The following is a 25,230-nucleotide window of genomic DNA, read 5'->3' as shown; positions in this document are numbered from 1 at the left end:
TGCCAGAAAGGCCCTACTCCACAAGTGACTGCATCACACCCATTGTTTCAACAAGAGGTAAACTGAGTCACAAAGGACAGCGATGCCAGAGCTGAGATCAGAACCCACACTGACCAACATCGGGAGTTCAAGAATCAAAATCCTCATTGGTGAGATTATAGTTATGCATTTAGTAAATATTCACTGAATGCCTCCATCAGTGGACTAAAATGCCTCCCAAGAATGGGAAATTATCGATTACAAAAATTACTGATTACAACTGTGGTAAATGCTAAGAGAAAAACACATGAGACCTTTAAAAAGTCCTTCGAAAAGAAAAGACCTAGTTAGGAACATCAGGAAAGCATGTCTTGAGGAAATTTCCTTGAGGAAATTTAAGCAAGGACTTCTGTATCAAAATCGTCCATTTCAAAAGCTGTTGTGTCTTTCTTTCCACATAATATAAGGTATCAAGAAGGCTATGAGAAGAGGGCTAGGCACTCCCTTACCGGGCAAAATAACCCTCACAAATAAACCTTTAACCTTGTCAAACCAAACACTCAGCGCACCCTCAAATTCCACATCCATCCCTTTTTTATTTAAAAGCTTTTTCCTTTAAAGCTGTGGTTCTCAACTTGGGAGTGGTTTTGCCCTCCAGGGGGCATCTGACGATGTCTAGACACACTTTTGGTTGTCACAGCTGGGGGCTGCTACGGGGATCCCAGGGTAGAGGCCAGGGATGCTGCTAACCACCCTACAATGCACAGGACAGCCCCACTACAGAGAATTATCCAGCCCAACAAGTCAATAGGGTTGTGGTTGGGGAAATCCAGGGTTAATGAAACAGAACGCAACATGGGTCCCTACATGATTTGTAATTTTCTTCCATTAACCCAGCTCACGTGGCCCATCGGTCCTACTTCATAACATGTACTGGAAAGTAATGACAGAGCACTTCCTAAAACAACAGCTTTGCAATATTAGTTTGGGCCCAACTACTGTAATGTACTTTCTACTAATGCATATTAGGCTAAAGGACATTATTTAATCCACAAAGATTGTGCACTGAGATAGAGACAATAGCATAAACCAGCATCCCAAAAGCAGATTCCAAGAGGCAGTAATTCTGGGCTGTAACTAGTTTCCGCATAGACAATGAAAAGGTGTGGGCTGGACCATGCTGGGTTAACCAAAGTTAAATAGGTTTCTTCCTCCTTGCAGGATTCCTTAGAGCCTTTACTTTATTAATGTTTATTCTAAGTGTCCAAGAGGGAGGGAATCGGAGTGTGCACTATTTCCCAAAACATCCCACAAGGCGAGTTTGCTGCAGACCCCACTTCAGGTACCGCTGGAACCAACAAAACTTTGAGGGAGGTGATCCTACCCCAGGAAAAGGCCTTCATGGGGAACGAGCTAAATGCAAAACAAGACTCTTAATTTCTAAAGGACTCATTTATTCACTGAAGCGACCTCTCAGACTCTCTCTTGAGGAATATAACAGCTTAGTTCACAGTACTCTGTGTATTTAAATGCAATAAAACCACAGTCTGTTTTAGCCCCATATTAAGAATTCAATACACACTCAGATTTTAAACAGTTCTCTTAAAAAGAATTCTCTAAGATCACATTCCAATGACATAAATCAGAAATTTTAAGTTTAGTTACTTTTACAAAAAAAAAAAATACACAGAGAGCTCCGTGGAAAGAGAACAAGCCAGAAAGACTAGTGGACAAAGGCCACGAGGTGTACACTGAGGGGCAGAGACGGGGCGGGAACGAGAGACGGTGAGCAGACCAGGGAACGTGGGTGTGCTTACTGAGTATGCACTGAGTGCCCACTCCGTGCCTGGCACTATGCAAGGTGCTCGGACACAGCAGGAAACAAGTGGCACTTCTCCAGGATGGCACAGAGAAGGGCGGAAAGAACGCGAGAGAAAGAACGAGAGAGAGACCACGCTGCTCTTGCCTCATGCACGGGGACCACATGAAAGGGAACCCAGCATCACACTGACCTTCCTCCTCAGGCATCAGCCCCAGGGCCCCGCTCCCCCTGTCCTCCTACCTTGATAGCCACGTGCCCCTCCACCTTGTCCATCTCGGCCAAGAGCGCTGACAGTAGAGATGACTTTCCACAGCCCACCTGGCCCACCACGGCCACCAAGGAACCTTCTGGAACGGAGAAGGTGATGCTGAAAAGACACAACACACAGTGCCTCAGCCATGCTCTCACCCGAATGAGGTGGGCGGGGCCGGTGCCCGGAGCTGGATTTACCCTGAGCAGAGAGAGAAGCGGGAGGCAGGGCTGCCATGCGCCTCCATGATCTGGAAATTTCTCCGGCGTTTCCACTGCTGAGCTGAGCTCAGTGAACAGTCTCAGGCCTTTCTTGTGTGAGGCACAGGCCAGGTGCTGAGATGCCAGCGCATCTGAGAAAACGGACACCTGAGCCATCTGCCAAATGCAGGGGTATTCACTTTGCCCTGGGGCACAGCACAGGTGCCCGGGGGGCAGAGGGCACCTCACAGTGAACTCTGAAGGAAGGGCAAGCGTGTGTCAGACACGGAAACCTAGAACAGCTTAAGGCCAAGGTTTGAATAGCGTGTATGGTCAGGGATCGACATGTCAGTGACACAGATGAGGCAAGGAGGTAGGCCAGTCCTGAAGGCGGTGGTGGCCTCCACTGAAATTGCCCTTTGACAGGTACCAGTAAGCAAAGTACAAGAAAATAAGCTCATGCTCTGACAGTGACTGCCTGTCACACGACGTGCCAGAGCTAGGATCCCACCCACCAGACGGGCGGGACGTCCAGGACCCTGCTGGGTTTGCTCACACTGGCTGTGCTTGCCCACGGTTGCTATTAGGATTTTCAACCTCTTAGTGGAAATGCTGCTAGATTTCGCTGTCACTCACTGTCTAATTCTTGGGGACCTGCTGCACGGTCGCACTGACTATTCTTTTGTTCCTGTGCAGTGAGGGGGGTGGGTTAGAGGACTCAGGGAAGCAGCTCTTGCAATCATCCAGGTGAGACGGGAACATCTTTATAGGCTGAGGAGAAAGTAAGTTTGGATGAATAAAGATTTGGGGAATCGAGGTGGGTGAGGAACAGGACCACCTTTGATTCTGGAAGAACAGAAGAAAAGATGAGAGCACAGATCTAGAGAACTTACTTGTGGAGTAGAATGAGAGAGAGAAGCTAAAATTGAAGCAGCAGGAGTAGAGTGAGACACAAGGAAGAACTTCCTAAACATGCAACCCCACCATGAATTTCCAAGGGAGGTGCTATACAGACCCTTTTCTCTGTAATTTGGCTCCCAGGAAGGGGGTATTTGTTCAGGGGCATGGGGGATACATTTGGCCCCTTCTGGCCCTGTGTTTTGGGGACTCCTTAAGGAGGCCTGGAAACCACTGAACAAGGCCTCCAGTCAAAGGAAATAAGAGGCACTTAACAAGTTGCCTGGGAAGCCCTGGACACTGTGCGCTTTGTGGGCAAGGTACCAGGGAAGGTGGGGGTGAGGAAGGGTGAGCCAGGCAGCTGAAGATCCCCAGAAGGACAGAGAACAATTCCATCCTGAGAGCAAATCCCAGCAGACAAGAATTCCTTTAGACAGACTCAAGCCTGCCTGCCACCACCATCAACATCACAGTCTGGGACCCTACTTGGCCAATCAGTGTGCAGAGTCTCTCCGGGCACAGTAATTGGCTCAGGGAGGGGCACATGACCCAAACTGGGCCAATCAGAGGCAGGCAGGTCTCCCAATCCAGTGGTCGCCAACCAGAGGTCCGCGGACCACTGGTGATCCGTCAAGTCTGAAAGGTTGGTGACCGCTGTCCTAATCCACACCTGGAGTGAATAGGGACCATTTGCCATCAGGAGGGGAGAGGCCGTCTGAGAGAGAAGCAGAACAAAGACAAGATGCAAAGAATCCTAATGGCACGGAGTCCCTGGATCACACTGTACCTGAAAGTGGCCCTTTCAGTTATTCACAGCAAAACTCTCCCTTTGTAGCCTAAGCCTATCTGTGCAAGGTTTCCGTCACTTACAATGAAAGGGAACTCTCTGTGCCAGGCACACTCTCATCAGGTGTGACTGCATCTATTTCCCAGATGAGCAAAGTGAGGCTCAGAAAGGCAAAGTGACCTATTCAAGGTCAGAGAGCTGGAGGGTGGCTGGCATTGAACCCATGTTTGCCCAGAGCCCTGTGCTTCTGTCCACATCCTGGCTTACCCATTCAGTGTGGGAGGGTCGCTCCTGGCCCATGTGAAGGTGGCGTTCCTCACAGTGATGCTGCCCGAGCCCCCGCCTGAAAAGCAGCAGACACAGCGTGTCAGGCACAATGAAGTATGGGACTGAGAGTGAGCAGCAGGCTCTGACGTTTTTTTCTAATCAAGTGTAGTTCAACCCCAGAGGCCAGTTCTGCTAGGCATTATCTGATTACATCTGTCTCAGTTTCTAAAAAAGAACCCAACCAGCAATTTTAGAGGTGGCCTCAGACCCAGAAAGCAAAAGGAAACCGCAGGAGGACTCCGCCTTGAAAGGCAGGAGGTTGCGCCATCCGGACGCCCATCTCGTAGAGGTGGGGGGACCCACGGGGAGCACAGGGATCCAGGGACTTCCCTCGCCTTGTCTTGGGAGGTTCCATCAGCCGGCTCTGGCCGGGAGGGCCGAGCAGAAGCCAACGTCAATAGCAACAGGCAGCACCCTCCCGCACTGAGCTTCTCTCCATGAGCATGGACTGGCTCTTGGCCCTCACCACGCCCCAGGGCCTTTTCCTTTGTGTTCAAAGCAGGCCCGCACCCCAACTCCTGGATTTCAGGGCTGCCTCCTAACTCATCTCCCATCACAGTAGGCCCTTCTAAACAGCAGTCCCCTGCGCTGTGAAAAGCAGGCTGTGGGGTATGGCAGGGGGAGGGTGGTAAGACAAAGCCTGCATACATGCAGGGCTCCTGTGACTCCAGCTTCGGGCACCTCTGTCCTCTTTCACTTTCCCTCCCCTTATTTTCCTTTCACTCATATCCCTCACTTAAAAAAACACAAATTTGACTCTTAATTATGAGACATCTTAAAACCACCTAGAGATAAGATGGGGGTGTTTTGTAGTTATCAAACAAATAAATAAATTCTCCCACACATAAAAAAAACAGAAAATTGTGGTGAGAGGAAGTTACTGGTTAAGCTAACTTAACCTCTTCCCTCACTCCCTCCTCCCATCCCCACTGAAAATGGAGAACAAGGAGGAAACTGGAAAAAAATTTAAGAAAAGCCACTTGAGACTGACAAGCTACTGGACCATGAGAAGTGGCCGAAAGCTGCCAAGTCTGGCACCTGAAGGTGTGGATAAACATCTCAGGAGGTCAAAATGCCTAGCAGGTTGCCACCAGGGCAGGAAGGGAGGGGCTGAGGTCTGCAGGGCACCAGGAGGCTGGGGCGGGGCTTTCCAACAAGACACGTGCAGTGAACTGTGAACTGCAGCAGCTCAAACCTCCACTGGCTGCCCCCAATTTAGGCCCTGGGCTATGCAGAGAAACTTAACCCTGGTGCACGTGCTGTTGCTCCCGTATCCTTTGGTGGGGAGGGGATGAAGGTCCTCAGGACAGCAGGAACTGGATGACCAGAGGTCAGGGAAGTCAGGAGGAAGATTCCAACATCCAGTGAGCACCAGTGCTCAAGTGGGGGGTGACTCTGCTCCCCAAGGGACAGAATGTGTGGGGAACAAGACATTTTTTGGCTGTCAAAACTGGGGTGTGGTCAGACCATCGTAGCTCAGTGGTTGAGCACTGACCCATGAACCAAGAGGTCACCAGCTCCATTCCCAATCAGGGCACATGCCCAGATTCGGGCTCGAAACCCAGTAGGGGGCGTGCGGGAGGCAGCCAATCAATGCTTCTCTCTCATCAATGTTACTATCTCTCCCTCTCCCTTCTTCTCTCTCTAAAAATAAATAAATTTTTTTTTTAAAATAGGGATGTGGGCTACTGGCATCTAGTGGGTAGAAGCCAGGGATGCTGCTCATCATCCTATAACCACCCCAGAGCAAAGAATGATCTGCCGGAACATCAGTAGTGACGAGGCTGAGTTGACAATGCCGCAGACCTTCTCACTCGCACTAGAGAAGTAACGATCACCACCATTCCTGGGCTAGCAGGCTCTGTGTTGGTGTTTTACACACCACTGAAGACACCTGAAAACCTATGAGGTGCCAGGCAATGCTCACACATTATAATCAATATATACACATATTCATGGGGCTCTGGAGCCAACACTGTGTAGGCTCAAAGCCCTACACTGCCACTTCCTAGCTGGATAAATCTGGGCAAGTTACTTACTTCTATGTGCCTAACTTTCCTCGTCTGTAAAATAGGATTGATAATAATGGGATGGACTCCATAGGGAGGGCTGTGATGAGGAGTAAATGAGGCAATACACAGAGAGTCCTTAGAACAGTGCTTGGCACATAGTAGGTACTCAATATGTGGTAGGCAGACAGACATGAACAGAGCAAGGATGATGATGATGGGCCAGGTACAGAAGATCAGGGTGGGAAGCCCCAGGTGCCTAGCAGCAGACATTTGTAAGGTGGGACCTCACCCCCAGGGTGACTTTTCTCCCCTAGCTTATCTCTGGCCAGGTGTTTGGACCAGGACCCCCTGATCTTTCCTCCCTAGAGATAACATCTAGGCCACAACTTGTATTTCAGCTCCAAGCGGATAAGCAACAAAACCAACCTCAGGACCAGCTGCATTGAACGACCCCCTGCCCTGGTGCCGGCCAATCAATCAGTGGAGACCACAACCTTGCAAGGACACACCTGGAACACTGCTGAATAGTCTATTTAGATCTTCCCCTGGGACCTCCCCTAAAGTCTCCACTCAAAACACCCTTAGGGTGAGGACCCAGCTGCTCTCCCTCCTGGGCGCAGGCCAGTGCCCGTGCCTTCCCCTTTCTCTTTCTCTCTCCTCCTCCCCCTCTCCCTCCTTCTCCCTGACCCATGCTTCCTCACTCCCAAAAGGGCCTTTTCTTTACCTCTATAAAAGAAGCCCATTTCTTCTAGGAATTACTTGTACCTCTGTGATTTACCAAATAAATGTTCTCTTATAGTTTGGGTCTTGGCTCTGAATTCTTTCCTAGCCAGAACCTAAGTACTGAGGTTGCTGAACCCAGGTTTGGTCTGACCCCACCCGTCAGATACCCACCGCCTACAACAAATCCACTCAGTGGCTAAGAGCACAGGCTGTCGTGTGGATCCCGACTCTAGTTTGTACTAGCTGTGAGATCTGGGCAAGTTACTGAGGCCAGTTTCCTCATCTGTAAAATGGGGGTTTCCACAGCCCCTCTCTCTGTGCCACAAGGAGCAGCAGATGGGATATTACATCGAGGTCCTTAGAACAGAGCACCTGGCGGGAGTGTCACTGGAATGAAAGTGGCCGCTGCCGTGAGTGCTATTAAAGCCGATGATTAAGTGCCTGGAGACACAGCCATGGATCAGATCCCTGGTCAGGGGCCTTGGCTGGGAAAGGACGAATTAATAAGCTACAAAATGAACAAACTTACCAATAAAAACCCATATAACCCCCTGCCACAGAAAAGTACCTTCATTCCCATTATCCAGGTGGGGAAACTGAGGCTCAGAGCAGTGAAGGGACCTGCCCAAGTACACACAACTGGTCAGTCTCCAACAACCTAGTTCTGTCTGTGCATCTACCCAGAATAGAATCAAAGTCCAGGTTCTCCGGAAGCTGACCTTCAGGGAGAGGCCTCGCCCACGGGTGCCTCTCAGCAAGAAAGCAGAAGTGCAAGTTCACCCCCCTAGGAGTTGCAAGACAAGGCCCTAGAGTCCACCCACTCTGCAGAGATCCTGCTCCCTGCGGCCTCGCAGACAAGCTGCTGGGCAAAGCCAAAGGGAGGACAGCTGAGTTGAGGGCAGCATCCTGCACAGAGGGACCAAACGCACACACCGTCTTTGATGGGCTGTCGCTCGATGCTGTCTGGATCCAGCTCCTCGTGGGACAGAAAGATCCTGAGGCGTTTGAGGGAGACACTCGCCTACACAGGAAGCAACCATACACAAGGCATAGTTATTTTTAAAAGGATTTTTGCGAAACAGATCCCAGGCTAACATTCAGTGGTTTGCCCTGGGTGCAGAGGGCCCACATCCTCCCTCATTTCTGAAGGCTCTGCATTTCCCAAAACCAGCATTCACCTTAGGCTTAGAATAACAAGTAAAACAGTTCTAATTTGTATTCCTTTAAAATCCCACAACCGATATTTAAAAGGACTTTTCTAGATGCAAAGGGACTTAACAAACATAATAACCAATGGTCCTGTTTAAGGGCACAAATGAGCAGCAAGGAGATGAGTAAGTCCTGGGACTGAATGTACAGTATAGTTGCTAAGAGACTAGATCTAACTGTTTCCATCACAGAAAGGGAAATGATAATTGTGAAGTAATTGAGGTGTTACCTGACACTATAGTGGCAATCGTACTGCAATATATCAATGTATTAAACTTATACAGTTAAATGTCAAATACATCCCAATAAAAAGAAATTCAAACACACACACACACACACACACACACACACACACACACACACACACAACGGTTCTGATTCAAATAGCCCGACTGTAAAGACATGAATGAGACAATCTGTGTTAGGCAGTTAGACATGAGCAGAGAGCAAAGGCGATGAGCCAGATACAGAAGGTCACCAGGGTAGAAAGCCCCGAGTGCCTCGCAAAGGACAAACGTAGGGTAGGACCTCACCCCCAGGGTGACCTTTCCCCCGCTAGCATATCACTGGTCATGCAGGTGGGACCCCCTGACCTTTCCTCCCTAGAGATGACATCTAAGCCTCAAGTTGTATTTTCAGCTCCAGGCCCCGAAAAGCAGCAAAACCAGACGAGTGACACCACTGCTGACCTCAGGACCAGCTGCACTGACCCTGAAAGGACACACCTGGAAAGCTGGTGAATATTCTACTGAGATCTTCTCCTGGGATCTCCCCTAAAATCTCCACCCTTAAAACCCCCAAAACAGAGGATCCAGCAGTTCTCCCTCCTGGGAGCAGGCCTGTGCCTTTCCCCAGCCCCTTCCCCTTCCCCTCCCCCTAGGCACTTCACCTTTACCTTCCTCACTCCTAAGCTCCAAGGGCCCTCCCTTTACCTCTATAATTTGTTTCCTAAGCCCATCTTTTCTACGAGTTACTTCTTCAACCTCTGTGATTTTCCAAATAAATGTTCTCTTATGGTTTGAGTCTAGGCTCTGAATCCTTTCCTAGCCAGAGCTCAAGTACCGAGGTTGCTGAACCCAGGTCCGGTCTGATCCCACGGGTCTAACACTGGTGCTGTCCTGCCGCTGCCAACAAACCTGGAAAGTTTTCATATGGGCTGAGTATTACTTTAAGAAAGGACTGTTAATTTTGTTAGGCATGATAATGGTGTTATAGCTATGCAAGAAGAAAGGCACGCAGAAGCATTTTTGGGTGAATGGCCAAGAGGTCTTGGATTTGCTTTAAAAATTTTCAGCAAAGAAAAAAAGAAATGAAGGGAGGGAGGAAGGAGCGGGGGTTGGAGGGATAGAAAAGGACCTGATAAACAAGTGTGACATAATGTTGAATCTGGGTGATGGGTTCACAAAGTTCATCATTATCCTAGCCTCTACTTCTGTACACGTTTGAAATGTTTCATAATAAAAAGGGGTCTTATCTGCTTTTCTAAAAAAATAAAGCCTACAACCAAATCTTAAGACTGATTCTTCTGTGTGGCTGAAAATGGGGTTTTCAACATGAATATGTGCCATGCGAGGCAGAAGAGTGTGAAAAACACGATCGGCAGGAAAGTGGTGGGAGTTTCAAATGGTGTAAAAGTGGAGAGAGCGGTTTCCTCTCCTTACAGGGTCACTGCATGAATTTTAGGACTTTTAGGGGGGTGGTTGAGGTTGGGGTTTTTGAAATGGTGGGTGAAGGCCTATTAGTGGCTGGTGAAATCCATGTAATAGGTCAACAGATGCATTTTTTAAAAGACAGACTGCAGGGGTGGGCAAACTTTTTGACTCGAGGGCCACAATGGGTTCTTAAACTGGACCGGAGGGCCGGAACAAAAGCATGGATGGAGTGTTTGTGTGAACTAATATAAATTCAAAGTAAAGGAGCAGAGGGGAGAGCAAGAGAACCGGATAGAACAGCCGGATCTGGCCCGCGGGCCGTAGTTTGCCCAAGGCTGCACTAGGGGATAGGGCAGGGTAGAACACAGCGGACTAGAACAGAATAAACACTTCAGAAAGCATCTTACAGAGCTCGGGAAGGCCTGGCTGCATTAATCCTAAGTATATGAGTTCCTTGTCAAGAACTAAAATGGATTGCTTTCTTTGGGGTACGACCAAAAAGCTTGAAAGCCACGTGGCCAGGCTTGCCCAGCCCTCCGGGCGACTGGTGCGGAGGGAGCTGCCTGCAGGGCGACTGTTAAGCTCTTTTGTTTTGTTTCCAGGAGAGCCCTCCCTGCAGCCCCCCAGCTTCGCCCATACCTGCACAATACTGCTGATGACCATGGGGAGAATATTCAGGGGAAAACGAAGGATGTTGAACAAGGCCAAGGACACAAAGGCTTTCTGGGCATCCAGGATCTTGTTCTCACCGATGGTCACGTAGACGGCAAAAGTACACAGGGCCACCTGCAAACAGAACGCCATCACTGACTTGTGTCCCTGAGTCAGTCACAGTCTGGGAGCAGTTACCCTCCCCACTCCCTCAGCCAGGTGTTCAGGTACCTCCCCTCACGAGTTGCAATCACCTACACTGGCCACTGGAGGCAGCAGAAAATGCCCAAGGTAACACTCAGAAAACGAACCAGGGGCCCAAATTACCACCATCTTCCTTTGGGGCACATTGGATTCCTCAACAACACAGCATCATCACCCCTCTGGGCCTCTGCCTTTGCAGTTCCCTTTGCCCAAACAACCTTCCCATCCACATGGGGGCTGGGTTACTCCGTCTTACCCACACTCCCATCCTGGTTTATTTTTCTTCACAGCACCTATCACCATGTACTGTGGTAATATATGTATGTACTGGCTGGCTCCTGCACTAAAATGCAAACACCACAAAGGCAGGGACCCCGTCTTGCACATGACTGATCCTTGAGCCGCAGGAACCCTGAATAAGATTTTGGGCAAGTTACCTCCTCTCCCCATGCCTCAGCTGTCTCATCTGTGAAATGGGGGTGAAGGTGGAGAATTAATGTCACTTTCAAAATTCCTTCAGCTCATAAACCTTTCTATGGTTTTATATCCCCAGGACAGGAAGACTTATTTTTAAAAACAAACAGCCACTTTCTTCCCCATAAAGTCAGACTTACCTTAAGCCTTGTGGTTTTACTACCTTGCTTTAAGTTCCTGGGTTTTACTACTCAGGCGACCAGAATTTGGGTTCAGTTGTTAGAGATGACAGCATGTCACCAGGAGAAATGAGGGACCCCTGAATAATCCAGGGCCAGGCTGCTTGGCGTAGGGAGCAGGGAAAAGGTCAGTGGGTGAATGTCTGCACCCCTCCCTCACTGCTGGGACAGAGCAGTGCAGGGGAGGCTAACAACAGGCATCCCAAGAGATCATCTGGTACATGCAAGCAGGGGGGTCTGGTCTGGAAAACCTTGGACCCGGCAGATGAACAGAAGTTCCCAGTCCCCTGCCAGCCCCAGACTCCCACAATCACTGGGGGGGAGGGAGGAAGGGGGGGGCGCGGGGGAGGGTAACAGACTGCTGGGAATCAGGGGGTTCCAGTTTAAGCCTCTGGTATGGCTGTGGTTCAGAGTATTTTCAGGGTCTCAGCTGCCTCATTTCTTTGTTACCTTTTAGAAGGCCGTAAAGCTTAAAAATTAAAACCGTTAAGTTCGGCCACACACCAGGTGGGTGTGCCACCTCGTTTCTCCAAGTGAGCCTCTATTTTTGCATCTACAAAATGGGGATCCGGACACACCTTTGCTGGCTGCTGCAGCAGGAAGCCCGGGGCTCAGGCAGAGCACTGAGCACAGTACCCAGGGCACAGAAAAATGCAATATATGGCAGCTGTTTTTATTTCTTGTTGCAAAACTCAGTCCCAACTCCCTGGATTATTCTCCCAAAGAATCTATAAGCCAGTTCCAAGAGCAAGGCACTGGGAAGCAAAGCTGGTTCTGCCCTGGCTCTGACATTACAAGCTGGATGACCCTGAGGCACGGCACACACATTTTCCAGCCCCACGGCCAAGAGGGAGGCGAGGTGCTCATGCTGCACACACTGGCTCCCCTCTTCCGGGCAGTGACCTCTCACATAACCAAAGGCACGCTTCACTCCAAACTCTCCAAATACATCCGCACAGAGGAATAGTACTCGGCCATGAAAAGGAGTGAAGCACTGGCCCCGGCTACCATCTGAATGAACCTGAAAACCTGATGCCAAGTGAAAGAAGACAGACACAAAAGGCCACATGGCAACAGGATCCCCATTCATAGGAAATATCCAGAATGGGCAAATCCACAGAGACAGAAAGCAGATGGGTGGGTGCCTAGGGTTGAGGGGGCAGGGGGAAGGGGGCGTGACTGCCAATGAGGGTTTCTTTGGGGGATGATGAAAATATTCTGGGATTAGATAGTGGTGACAGTTGCACAACCTTGTGAATATACTAAACACCACTGAATTTTACACTTAAAAGTGGTGAATTATATCTCAATAAAAATATCAAATTATTTTTAAAAGCCCAATTCTCCAAACCAGTCCTTTTTGCTTATGATAGCAACTAAAGTTTTGACTCGGGCCCCGGGCCCACCTGATTTGTAAACATCCCATCTGTAGCTTGTCTGGCCCCTGCTCCTACAATTCTTCCCCTCGCCCCTCGGTTCCAGCCCCACTGGCCTCCACGGTTATCTTTCCTCTGGGGCTGGCCAGGTCCAGCCTCAGGGCCCTTCCACTCACTCTTTCTTCTCCCTGGAGGGGCCCCTCACCTCCAAAAGTAGAGACTCAAGTGTCCCCTTCTCAATAAGGTCTTCCATCATCCTATTTAAAACGCAAGCCTTCCCTATGGCTCCAGCCTGAATCTTTTTCCCCCGTAGCACTACGGCAGTGTAGCACACTACATGATGCATTTGTTTTTTTTGTTTTTTTTGTTTTTTTTTTTTTAGGGATTTCAAAATTATATTTTTTTATTTTTTATTTATTTATTTTTTCTTTTCAAATTTTTATTAAGGTATTATATGTGTACATATCTTACCATTGCCCCCCACCCCCACCCCACTCCCATACATGCCCTCACCCCCCAATGTTTTGCATCCGTTGGTTACTCTTATATACATGCATATAAGTCCTTCAGTTGATCTCTTATTTCCCCCACCTCTCCCTAACCTTACCCCTGTAATTTGACAGTCTGTTTGATGCTTTACTGCCTCTGTAACTATCTTTTTGTTCATCAGTTTATAATGTTTTTCATTATCCCCAAATGAGTGGGATCATGTGGTATTTTTCTTTCATTGACTGGCTTATTTCACTTAGCATAATGTTCTCTAATTCCATCCAAGTGCCTACAAATGGTAGTAATTCCTTCTTTTTTACGGCAGCATAGTATTCCATTGTGTAGATGTACCATAGTTTTCTGATCCAGTCATCTGCTGACAGGCACCTAGGCTGTTTCCAAATCTTAGCTATTGTAAATTGTGCTGCTATGAACATAGGGGTGCATATATCCTTTCTGATTGGTGTTTCTGGTTTCTTAGGATATATTCCTAGGAGTGGGATTACTGGGTCAAATGGGAGTTCCATTTTCAGTTTTTTGAGGAAACTCCATACTGTTCTCCACAGTGGCTGCACCAGTCTGCATTCCCACCAGCAGTGCACGAGGGTTCCTTTTTCTCCGCATCCTCGCCAACACTTGTCGTTTGTTGATTTGTTGATGATAGCCATTCTGACAGGTGTGAGATGGTATCGCATTGTTGTTTTGATTTGCATCTCTCGGATAATTAGTGACTTTGAGCATGTTTTCATGTGTCTCTTGGCCTTCCTTCTGTCTTCTTTCGAAAAGATTCTATTTAGGTCCGTTGCCCATTTTTTTATTGGATCCTTTATCTTCCTTTTATTAAGTTGTATAAGCTGCCTGTAGATGTTGGAAATTAAACCTTTATCAGTGATACCATTTGCAAATATGTTCTCCCATACAGTGGGGTTTCTTGTTGTTTTGTTGATGGTTTCTTTTGCTGTGCAAAAGCTTTTTATTTTGATGTAGTCCCATTTGTTTATTTTCTCTTTGGCTTCCATTGCCCTAGGGGCAGTATCACTGAAAAAGTTCTTTTGGCATATGTCTGAGATTTTGCTGCCTGTGGATTCCTCTAGTATTTTTATGGTTTCCCGTCTTATATTTAAGTCCTGTACCCATTTTGAGTTTATTTTTGTGTATGGTGTAAGTTGGTGATCTAGTTTCATTTTTTTGCATGTATCTGTCCAATTTTCCCAACACCATTTATTAAAGAGACTGTCTTGACTCCATTGTATGCTCATGCCTCCTTTGTCAAATATTAAATGCGCATATTGGTTTGGGTCGATATCTGGATTCTCTATTCTGTTCCATTGATCTATATGTCTGTTCTTGTGCCAGTACCAGGCTGTTTTGAGGACAGTGGCTTTGTAATACAGCTTGAAATCTGGTATTGAGATCCCTCCTACTTTATTCTTCTTTCTCAGGATTGCTGTGGCTATTCGGGGTCTTTTTTTATTCCAGATGAATTTTTGGAGAGTTCTTTCTAGGTCTGTGAAATATACATGATGCATTTGTTATGCCTACTGTCTCTCCCAATTAGGATGAATGAACACTCCATGAGGGCGGGGAATTGTGTCTGTGGTATTCACTGCTCTATCATCAGTGCCTAGGACAGCACCTAAATCAAGGTAGGTACTCAGCTAATGTCTGTGGGTGGGTGGATGGATGGACGAATAGACAGGTGGGTGGATTTCCTGAAGGCAGGAGAGCATACACTCAGATGTGTCTCTTCAGCAGTGGAGAAAACCAGGCGTCAAGGATCTCACCACCAGAACATACCAGCTCCCTCAGCCCAAGTGATGGGGTGGCTGCCGGCAGCACAGGGTGTGAGTCGAGAGGGAACAATATCCTATGGCCCCTTGTCAGACCCACAGCTTTGGCTTCTCCAGGAAGTAGTGGTCATTCATTCATCCATCTGCTACTAACTGGGCACCTACTACATGCTAGGCACTGTGTGCTCAGAGGTGAGGCAAGCATGGAGATCCTGACATTACCGGCACCCTGGATAGAAATCAGAAGAGATCACCAGAAACCAATATAGAGCCTGGTGCATTGGCCAGGAATGGAACCTGGGAGGCAGGTGAGAATCCTACCATTGAACCCACTGGGTTCTTGGGAACTTCCAAGATAGAAATCATGCGAGTTCCCCAGAAAGTAGTACTCAGGCAACAGGTTTATCATATGTAGCTGGTGCACTGAGGAAAACAATTAAGGGAGAAAGAGAAATGTTGCTCCCCAAGCAAAAGCCAAGGAACGGTTTGAAAGAAGTTGAGGTGGGAAAGATGACGTCCAAGTATGACATCTAAATATGTAGAGGCGGGGACTCTTTGGCGCTTGTGTGTGTAACTACATGCTTCTTCATGCATCGCATGTCTCATCAGCATATTAAATCTCCACCCAGGGGTGTGTTTTTTTAGCTAATTAAATGAGGGAAGGTCAGGAAAAGGACAGCCTATCTTGCTAGCATGCACCCGTGAGTGAAAGGAACCACATTTAAGCCCATCGAAGTAAATCTTGCAGAAAGCCGTGTCCTTCAGGCCGTTAATTGGCTGTTAGGAGAAAAGAAAGCATTGGGGCAATTAATGGGTCCCTGGCTTCCTGCCAGCTGGGCCGGGAAGTAGCCTGCCTGTCTCAGTGAGACTCAGTCCAGTAGGAAATAGGTCTAACCTGGTTCTCTCTATTGGGGGTGTGTGGAAGTGTGTGAAGGTGACTGGGGTGGTAGGTGGTGGGGAGCTGGGGTTTGCTACCACCTTGTCATGGGTGACAGTAAAGAATGGGAGAAATCCTTCACCAACAACGAAGAACACTGTCCCACTCTAAGTGCTCACAGTGCCTCCACTGAGAAATGTGGCAAATGACTGAACCATCTACGCCAGCCCAACCCCTAAACAACCTGACATCTGTTCTTACTGCCTGCCCAGCACTCACTCCCCAGTTGCTGGTAACAACATCTCAATTTCCCTTTGGGGAACTGAACCTCATCCAGCCTCAGTCTATAAGCTTCCGCCACAGAGGAATCGCCCACATCCCACCCCAAGCTCATGACCCAGGCCTGGTTAATCCAAGCATACAATCTCCCCTGCTGTAGTGATTCAGGATAAGCACAAAGCCAAATGCAATCAATGAGACTCAATCCCACAGCTTTGCAGGAACTAACAGGGAAAGGGGGGCTGTCTCCTCACAGGAGTTACTGAGATAACAGGATGAACTGGAACTGTGTGGAAAGCACATCTGACAAAAAAAACACACACAAAAAAACAGAAAGGATGAAGCAGAGCTAAGAGATAGAGATCTTTGGATCATCTAGATCTAGCCATGCCTGAAACCCTAGTCATGCTTAAAACCAGCATTTTCCTAGACTTTTCCGTCTTGTGACTCAAAAATCCCCTTCTTTTTTTTACTCTAGTCAATCTAAGTTAAGTTTCTGTGTCTTGCAAATAGTTCCTGACTATTTGCAAGACAAATAGTTTACTTAAATATCTCATTCATTCATTTCTCTACATACACTTGCTGAGTATGCACCATTTGCCAAGTCCCCTATGTTCTAGGATACAAGCAAAAAAACACAAGGTCCACATATGACACCTGGAATGGTAACTATCTAATGAAAAGAGACACAATGTAAGTAGGAGGCAAGAAGCTCACAAATCTTCCAAGATGGAAAATACTAAATATTGCCGGCTGCCTGGGGATGCTATTTTAGGAAAGTACATGAAGTGGACATGATAAATGCCAGGCTCTGTAACCTAGAAAAACAGTCCCATCAATTCCACCATATGGCATCCCCATTCCTGTCTGACCTCCCCGGCCTCTGTCTTCCATCACACCTACCAGCGGGTAAACACCTCATCGTCCTTGAAGCTCAGGAATTCACCAGGGAAATGAACAGGCAAACACCTGCCAGGGGAGCCGAGGGCCACATATTTTACCCTAATGTAGTCAGAGGCTTCGGTGCCTCCGCCAGGGCCAAGGTCCTAACTGACACCCAGCTCAACAAATTCCATCTCGGGAAGCCCATCACCCACCCAAAACTGAGTGGCAAATTCAAGATCAAGAAAAGGCAGTCCACACCTAAACATGGCTTCCTAATAGAGACCAGGGCAAGAGACAGTATGTGAAGGGCAAGCATGTTCAGGTGACAAGCTGGAAACGCGGTTTGATCAGAGGATTTAATGTGCAGAGCGAAGGGTGATGGGAAAAAAATCCCCCATCCTAAATGTAACACAACCCATGGATTAAACCCTATCGTTGCTCCCTCTGGCTGCAGATCTTTTCCTATTTAAAAAAAAAAGGGGGGGGGGTGGAGGGGCAATTCAAAACTCCTTCACCTGGCTGGAGTGACTCAGTGGTTGAGTGTCAACCTATGAACCAGGAGGTCATGGTTTCGATCCCGGTCAGGGCACATGCCCAGGTTGTGGGCTCGATCCCCAATGTGGGGCATGAAGGAGGCAGCAGATCAATGATTCTCTCTCATCACTGATGTTTCTATCTCTCTATCCCTCTCCCTCTCTGAAATCAATAAAAATATATTTAAAGAAAACAACAAAAACAAAACGCCTTGGATTTCTATATGATTTGCTATCACTTGTGTAAAGGAAAAGCAACTAAAAGAGACATATAAGTTTAATGACATTTGTTATGCATAGTCACTGTTATGCTGATATATAAGCTCTCTCTAGAAATACACAAAAGCAGCTGGGAGGAAAAGAGCTATGCTTTTCACTGCAGACCAGCAGTTCTCAACTGGGGGCCATTTAGCAATGTCTGGAGACTTTTGTGATTGTCACACTGGAAGGAGAGGCACCACTTAGCATCTTGAGGGTAGAGGTCAGGAATGTTGCTAAACAACCTACAATGCACAGAACAGCCCCAACAACAAAGAGACATGGAATTATCGGGGTCCCAAATGTCAATAGCGCTGAGGTTGCAAAGCCCTGTTGTAGATCCTTCGAAACAGCTTAAACTATTTTTACCACAGCAACACATTACTGTTTTTAAAATAAAATGTATCACATATACAAAATAGAATCCTATATAATAAAAGGCTAACATGCAAATCAACTGAACAGAACAACCGGTCGCTATGACGCGCACTGATCACCAGGGGGCAAATGCTCAATGCAGGAGCTGCCCCCTGGTGGTCAGTGCACTCCCACAGGGAGAGCGCTGCTCAGCCAGAAGCCGGGCTCACAGCTGGCGAGCACAGAGGCGGTGGCAGGAGCCTCTCCCACCTCTACAGCAGCTCTAAGGACCCCTCAGGGGATGTCCGACTGCCAGCTTAGGCCCTAAGCTGGCAGTCAAACATCCCCAAAGGGTTCCCGACCTGTGAGAGGGCGCAGGCTGGGCTGAGGGGCCCCCACCCCCACTCCCCAATGCACAAATGTCGTGCACCGGGCTCTAGTACAGTTATAAACACGTAGAGACTATTTAACAACTTAAAGAAAAATAATTAAATGAACACCCTCTATAACTACCATCCAGTCTTACATTGTTTTTACTTTTAAAAATCAAAGGTGGCCGTTGAATCCCTGAGGAAAATCAGGGAGACTGGAGGGTGAAAGAATAAGACGGTAGAACCTTCTATCCTGGAATGCCACTGTGTCTGAGCTGAAAGGCATCTTGGAAACAGAGTCCCAGAACAGCTAGGAGATGGCAAATCACTCCCTGTGCCAACTCCAGTCAGCTGACAGTGGTCACCTGGGGCGTTGCTCGAACCTAACTCGATGGGTGGGAACACCATGACTGACTGTGGAAGTCTGAAATAAGCAAGGGAGGAGGGGGACGGCAGGGCCCCATATGTGACATCCCTGTGGCTGACCCCCTTCGTGTTTAATATGTGAAAAACCAGAGGAGGAGGTCACACCCTGAGCTGGCAGCACAATCGGCAGATGTCCTGACTCAGAAGAACATTCCATTCCTCTAAGCCAGGTCAGCATCCTATGGCCCGTGGTCCACACCTGTCTACGTCTGGCCCCTGAGCTTAGAATAAATATACTCCAACAAACACTGCAAAGACAGGAGTTTCCTTAAACATTCCACCTGCAACTCAGCTGTGATGAAACAGATGTTAGTCTAATAGGAAATAGGATGATTTGTGAAAATGTGTGCTTTTAGTTCATAGAATTCCCGTAAGAATATACAGGGTTAGGCAAAAGCAGGTTTACAGTTATGAGTACACAAAGCAGAGTTTATTCTTACATTATTATTTCTTAATTATTGTATTGTTTATTTCTACTACAACTGAATAGAAAAGACAAAATCCCTGCCTTCCTGGAATTGACATTCCAGCAGAGAGACACAATAAGTGAAAGAACAAGTAAATTTTCTAGTGTGTTTGGCATTGCCACTCGAAGTGTGGTGCACAGGTCACTGCCAACACAAGTCTGTGAGCGGTCAGCAGTAGGCAAGGACCCGGCACCGTCATGTAGCTCAACTACGGCACTGAGCACCCGGTTTAACTCAGCTGACATTTTTATTCTTGGCAAGACCTTCTCGAATGCTGGTGGACATTCTGGTGCAAACTCCTTATTTCATGGGGAACCCGTAACACACAGTTGCTGAACTGGCTACTTTGAGGACCCTGGGCTGGAAGCTGCTAAGTGTTACTAATAAAATAAAAGTGTGTGTGGCACTTTTTATTTATTTATTATTTTATTTTACTTTTTAAAATATATTTTTATTGATTTCAGAGAGGAAGGGAGAGGGAGAGAGAGATAGAAACATCGATGTGAGAGAGAATCATTGCTCAGCTGCCTCCTGCACGCCCCCTACTGGGGACCGAGCCTGCAACCCGGGCACGTGCCCTTGACCAGAATCAAACCTGGGACCCTTCAGTCCGCAGGCCGATGCTCTATCCATTGAGCCAAACCAGCTAGGGCTGCATGGCACTTTTTAAAGAGAGTGATAGAAGGCCTTGTTGAAACTTAAAAATACTTAGGTATGATAATAAAGCAACATAAAATGATGTGGCCAAGATAAACTTGGCTTCACTCACCAGGAAAGGTGTGCAGACCCAGGTGAAGGTCCCTAAGGCGGCCAGGTAGGCAGACTTTTTCAGCACCTTCAGCTCCTCCTGCCGGATGGCCAGCACCTTGTCTTTGAACGCCAGCTCCCAGGCGTAAAGCTTCAGCACTTTGATCCCGTTGAGAATTTCATTCATCAGTTTAATCCGACTGTCTTTGCTCTTCATGTGGGCCACCTTCAAAGAGAAGCGCATCAGCCCACATCTGGGGGCTGGCCGCTCACTGCTGGCCTTGGCATCACACCCTCCATCACTCACCCCCCACCTATTCAAAAGGGCCTTCCTGAGGGTGCGAAAACAGAGCCAACCTTGCAACTGCCATGAACCCCACTCCTGACCCTGAGGCGCTCCAAGGGACTCTTCTATCAGTGGGGAAGAAAACAAGCCCTGCTTTGAATCATGATAATTAGACACAAAGAAACCCGTAAGACTGAGGAACAGAGGCAGGAAAAACCCTTCAGGTACCCAGGGAAAAAAGGGAACATGGTCCTACACCGCAGATTCAAATACAAGAGCGATGATGTTGGGTTCTTCCCTCTGCTTTGTTATTTTCTTTATGAATTTTCAGCCATAATACTGGCAAAATACTGAAATGTTTCTCTAACAGCTGGCACTGGTTCTGACCCCTGGGAGTCCACGCCATGCAGCTGTTAAATATTGCTAAGAGCAATCTTGCACCTTCCATGTGCCAGGCACTTTTCTGAGCCTTTTACATGCGTTCGGGCATTTATTGAACCCCGTTACGAGTGCCACGGTCATGCCTGGGCCCCTGATGAGGACGCTGAGCACCAGCAGGCGAGAGCCATGACTGGAGCTGTTTCAGAGGAGTCTCTCAGGGAAGCCCGTGTGTCGAAGGCATGAAAGGTAGGCGTGAAAGGCGACAGGGCCACAGCCCCTTCCTCGCCTCTCCTCTCCTGCCCGCCCCACCCCCGCTTGCTGAGGCCTCATCCCCATAATCCTGGGAGTCATCTCTCCTCAGGCACCATCAGGGGGGCCAGGCCCTCTCGTTTGAAACTCCACAGGCACATCATAAATAGCCATCGGCAGGGGCAGGGAAGTAAACTCTGGTCCGGCTCGGTTATGGACCATCAGGCACCAGTTCAAGAGGATGAAGTCAGACTCACACCACAGAAAAATCCCCGAGGCACGGTGTCAAATGATGACATCAGGCCGCCAAACAGGCCCTCCCGTGTAAAAATACATGTGGTCACAAGAGCACAAAAACATACATATACACACCAAACCTAACTATAGGATCAGATCCTTTATACATGCACAGAAAGTTCTGGAAGGACTTGCTTCACCGTGTTCACTGTGGGTGAGAGGGGAGGAGAGGAGACATCCCCTTTTAATCCATGCACCTTTGTATTATTTGAACATTTTTTTATAATGAGTAAGCAGTCACTCTGCTACTTGGGTATTTAAGAACTTAAAATACAAAGTGTCTCAGAAACGGAAGAGTTGATCACTGTATCTAGCATAAAGTAAAGGGGGGAGAGGACATAGGGGTAATTTTTACTTAACTCTTAAAAATGCACACACGCACACATGAATAAATTCCGGGAAGTAGGGAATTCTCGGAAGCTCCCAGACATGCTTTCAGTCACTGGCCCGCTGGTTTAATGATTTCGGGAGCTCACAACCTCGGCTGCCCATGTGTTCACCCAGGAAGCTTTAAAGACTTGTGATGCCCGGGCCCACCCATATCAGGTGAATCAGAATCCCTGGACTGGGGCCCAGACATCAGCATTTGTTAAAGCTCCTCCGGGGATCCCAACAGGCACGCAAGGCTGAGACCCCCACATCCGGAACAGAAGAAACTCCTCCAGAACCCAAGCAGAAAGACCCCAGGCCGGGGCCCAGGTTGGAGTCTGGTGGAGACAGACACCCTACCTGGTAGGTCTTGGTCTTCATGGCCATCATAGCGTTCAGGGGGACCATGAGGATCATCACAGCCACCCCGGCCAGGATGGAGGCGCCCAGGTTCTAAGGAAGGAAAGAGGACAAAGGTTCACACAGGCTTCCCGGGCTGAGCCACCACTCCGACTCTGCCCAGCAAGTTCGAGGCACTTCCACTACTTTTACCCAATTTTCAGATTTATTCCTGAGCACCTCAGCCCCTTTAAGAACATGCAGGTCGCCCTAGCCAGTTGGCTCAGTGGATAGAGCGGTGGCCTGAAGACTGAAGGGTCCCGGGTTCGATTCCAGTCAAGGGCACATGCCCGGGTTGCAGGATCGATCCCTAGTAGGGGGCATGCAGGAGGCAGATGATCAATGTTTCCCTCTCATCATTGATGTTTCTCTCTCTCCCTCTCCCTTCCTCTCTGAAATCAATAAAAATGTATATTAAAAAGAACATGCAGGTCCATGATCCTTTATCAGAACCCTTGGGACCAGATGTAATAAGGTGTTGAGCAGAGAACAGCTACCACAGCCAGCCCGAGGGTTATTCTTATTTGAATGCCTGCCTACAAATCTGGCCCTCGGCTGGCATCTGGGAGCTCGGATTTGGGGAGGGCTCCCATCATTCTCAGAACTGATACAAGTGGCTCCCTGTGCCTAAACTGTTTATACAAACAATATGGTGTGTGCTCCCCTTTTCCTGCTGGGAGTCTGGAAGTTTGGTAGGTGCCAGATAGATGCTATGTGACCAGCCCCCCAATAAAAATCCTGGGCTTCAGGTTTCTACTGAGCTTCCCTGGCTGGCCACGTTCCCCCCACGTCACACCTGGTTGCTGGGGCATCAAGGGCATCCTGTGTGTCACCAGTGAGAGGATTCTTGGAAACCTGTGTCTGGTTTCCCCAAAAAACTTCACCCCTTCACTCAGCCTGCTGCAATAAATTCTAACTCCGAGTCCTCCTAGTAAGTCATCGACCTGGCATGCTCTCGGGGACCCCTGACACAGGTGTATGTGACCTTCTATGCATCCACCCCACCAGGGCCTGGCACGGCACTCCATGAGCAAAGGCACTGATTCTTCAGCAGCAAAACAGGAATAGTCACAATAAGAGAAATAATCAAGGTCACCAAGAGTTCGCGTCAGTTCAGGTCAGGTTTTGCCACCAAAGGAGTTACGGAAAACTTGGATTTCAGAGCGGTTTGGCTGGGATCTGTAGATAAGAGGCTGTAGATTTTTTTCTCTTGTCCCATTGCAAACAAGGAAACTACTGTCTCAGAGAGGTCAAGGAGAGCTGGCCATATAGATCGGTATCTTTCAACTTCCACAAAGACAGGCGACAGATTGAGAAGTTAGCCCAGGGTGCATTTCCTCAGCTGGAGCATACAGATGGAACTCGTGAGTCATGTGATCCCCCACCTTAGGCATTCAGAAAAACAGGAGCGTTAGTCCCTTCCAAGTAGTCACCTGCAAGGGCTTTGGGCCTAGTTCCAAAAAAATACTACTGCTGATCCAAGTGAAGATTAATCTACCTTTGAGAACAAAGGTGATTTCTACCAACAATCAAAAGCATTCAGAACCCTGACAGTAACTAAGAGACGGAGAACATTTGTGTACCATGCACTGTTCCATAAGCATGACCTGCATTAATTCATTAAATGGTCCCAACAGCCCTATGATGAGAGGTACCATTATCATCACAATTTATAGAAGGGGACACTGAGGCTTAGAGACACTAAGTGACTAAGTCACAGAGCTAGTAATGGAAGAGGCAGGATTTGAACCCAGGCAGTCTGATTCCAGAGCTTGCACTGTTTTTGATGGTCAAATAGAGAAATCCTGTTTTGGTCTAAGCCAGTGATCCCCAACCAAATAGGACTTTTCCCCCCAGAGTACATCTGGCAATGTCTAGAGACATTTAGGTTGTCCTTACTGGGGACTGAGAGGAGAGCTGTGTTATTGGTGTCCAGTGGGTAGAAGCCAGGGATGCTGTTAAAACATCCTACAATGAAGAACACAACCCCCACAATAGAGAATTACCTGGCAATAACACATTCAACATCCCTCATTGAAAACAAAGTAATTTTCTTCATAGTTCATAAACCAACCCAAAAAGCAAGTCTAAAAGTATTTTAAAAATATTTTACCCAAAGCAACACCTTCTGGGGAAGTGGATATCCCAACACTTCCTGGGAAAGCGGATGTTGGAAAAGACATTAATTTTGACATCTAAATAGTGGTATTTATTTCCTAAGTTTCATTAACAGAAACAATTTATAATCATTTGCTGTCTGCTCTATAAATACACAAAAAGTGTAAAATACAGCCAGATCAACCGATAACTTTGTGCACATATTATGCTCCTGTTGGGACTATACCCACAGGATATGAAAACAAGACCCTATGAGTCCATGAGTAGCAAAATGCCCCTAAGAGAGGAAGGGGTGGTACACTAAGTCTGCAAAAAACTATTCTCTAAGGTAAAAATCAGACAAGTTTCTATACTAAAGCTATTGGGGTTCAATAAAGGAGGAAGTCCATCTAATTGAGAAGGAAAAAAATCAGTGGCATTTGTCACAGCCTTGAGGGATGGGTGGGATTTCATCCTTATGGAGGAAAGATGAAAGGGCATTCCTACTGGAAGGAGAGGCACATGCAAAGGCTCAGAAGGGAGAAAGAATAAGTCATGTGTTAGAATATGAGCATCTTTGCTCCTCATCTTTTGATTTGGGGAACTGTTCCTTGCCTCGTACAAGAGCTGTCAATCATACCTCCACCCCTTCCCACAGTGAGAGAAAGCTTGTGATCCAGCTGGCCAATAAGAGAACTTTGCCTCCTGCCTCACAGTGATTGGTTCAGGGATATGAACAGCACTGTGCCAGGCCAACCAGATGGCCCCTGGGACTCTAGCTAAGGCAAAGAGGAATGCTCTTTCCTCTGACACCACTATCTGTAAAAATGATACAAGCCCAAAGTATAAAAGCCATTTAGGGAAACCCCATTGAGGATAAAGTCAACTCAGAGGAAAAGAGGGCCAAAAAACGACTAAAGAGTAAAACTGA

The 25,230-nt window shown here is 47.8% G+C and overlaps 1 protein-coding gene across 2 annotated transcripts in view; it reads right to left on the bottom strand.

Annotated features, from left to right (window-relative positions):
• Window positions 1-25,230, bottom strand: part of ABCC1 (ATP binding cassette subfamily C member 1 (ABCC1 blood group)) — a 160,894-nt gene that overhangs the window by 38,907 nt on the left and 96,757 nt on the right. For both annotated transcript variants that reach the window (XM_080679392.1, XM_080679393.1), the window contains exons 11-16: window positions 22,164-22,256; window positions 20,244-20,447; window positions 10,498-10,644; window positions 7,931-8,018; window positions 4,203-4,278; window positions 2,042-2,168 (exon numbers count right to left, since the gene is read on the bottom strand). In XM_080679392.1, coding sequence (XP_080535518.1) covers window positions 2,042-2,168; window positions 4,203-4,278; window positions 7,931-8,018; window positions 10,498-10,644; window positions 20,244-20,447; window positions 22,164-22,256 — 735 coding nt within the window. The remainder of the gene's footprint in view (window positions 1-2,041; window positions 2,169-4,202; window positions 4,279-7,930; window positions 8,019-10,497; window positions 10,645-20,243; window positions 20,448-22,163; window positions 22,257-25,230) is intronic.

Source organism: Plecotus auritus (assembly GCF_963455305.1).
Source record: "Plecotus auritus genome assembly, chromosome: 7".
Taxonomy (NCBI): domain Eukaryota; kingdom Metazoa; phylum Chordata; class Mammalia; order Chiroptera; family Vespertilionidae; genus Plecotus; species Plecotus auritus.
The sequence above is the reverse complement of the archived record's forward strand: the minus strand, read 5'-3'. Positions and strand labels throughout refer to the sequence as shown.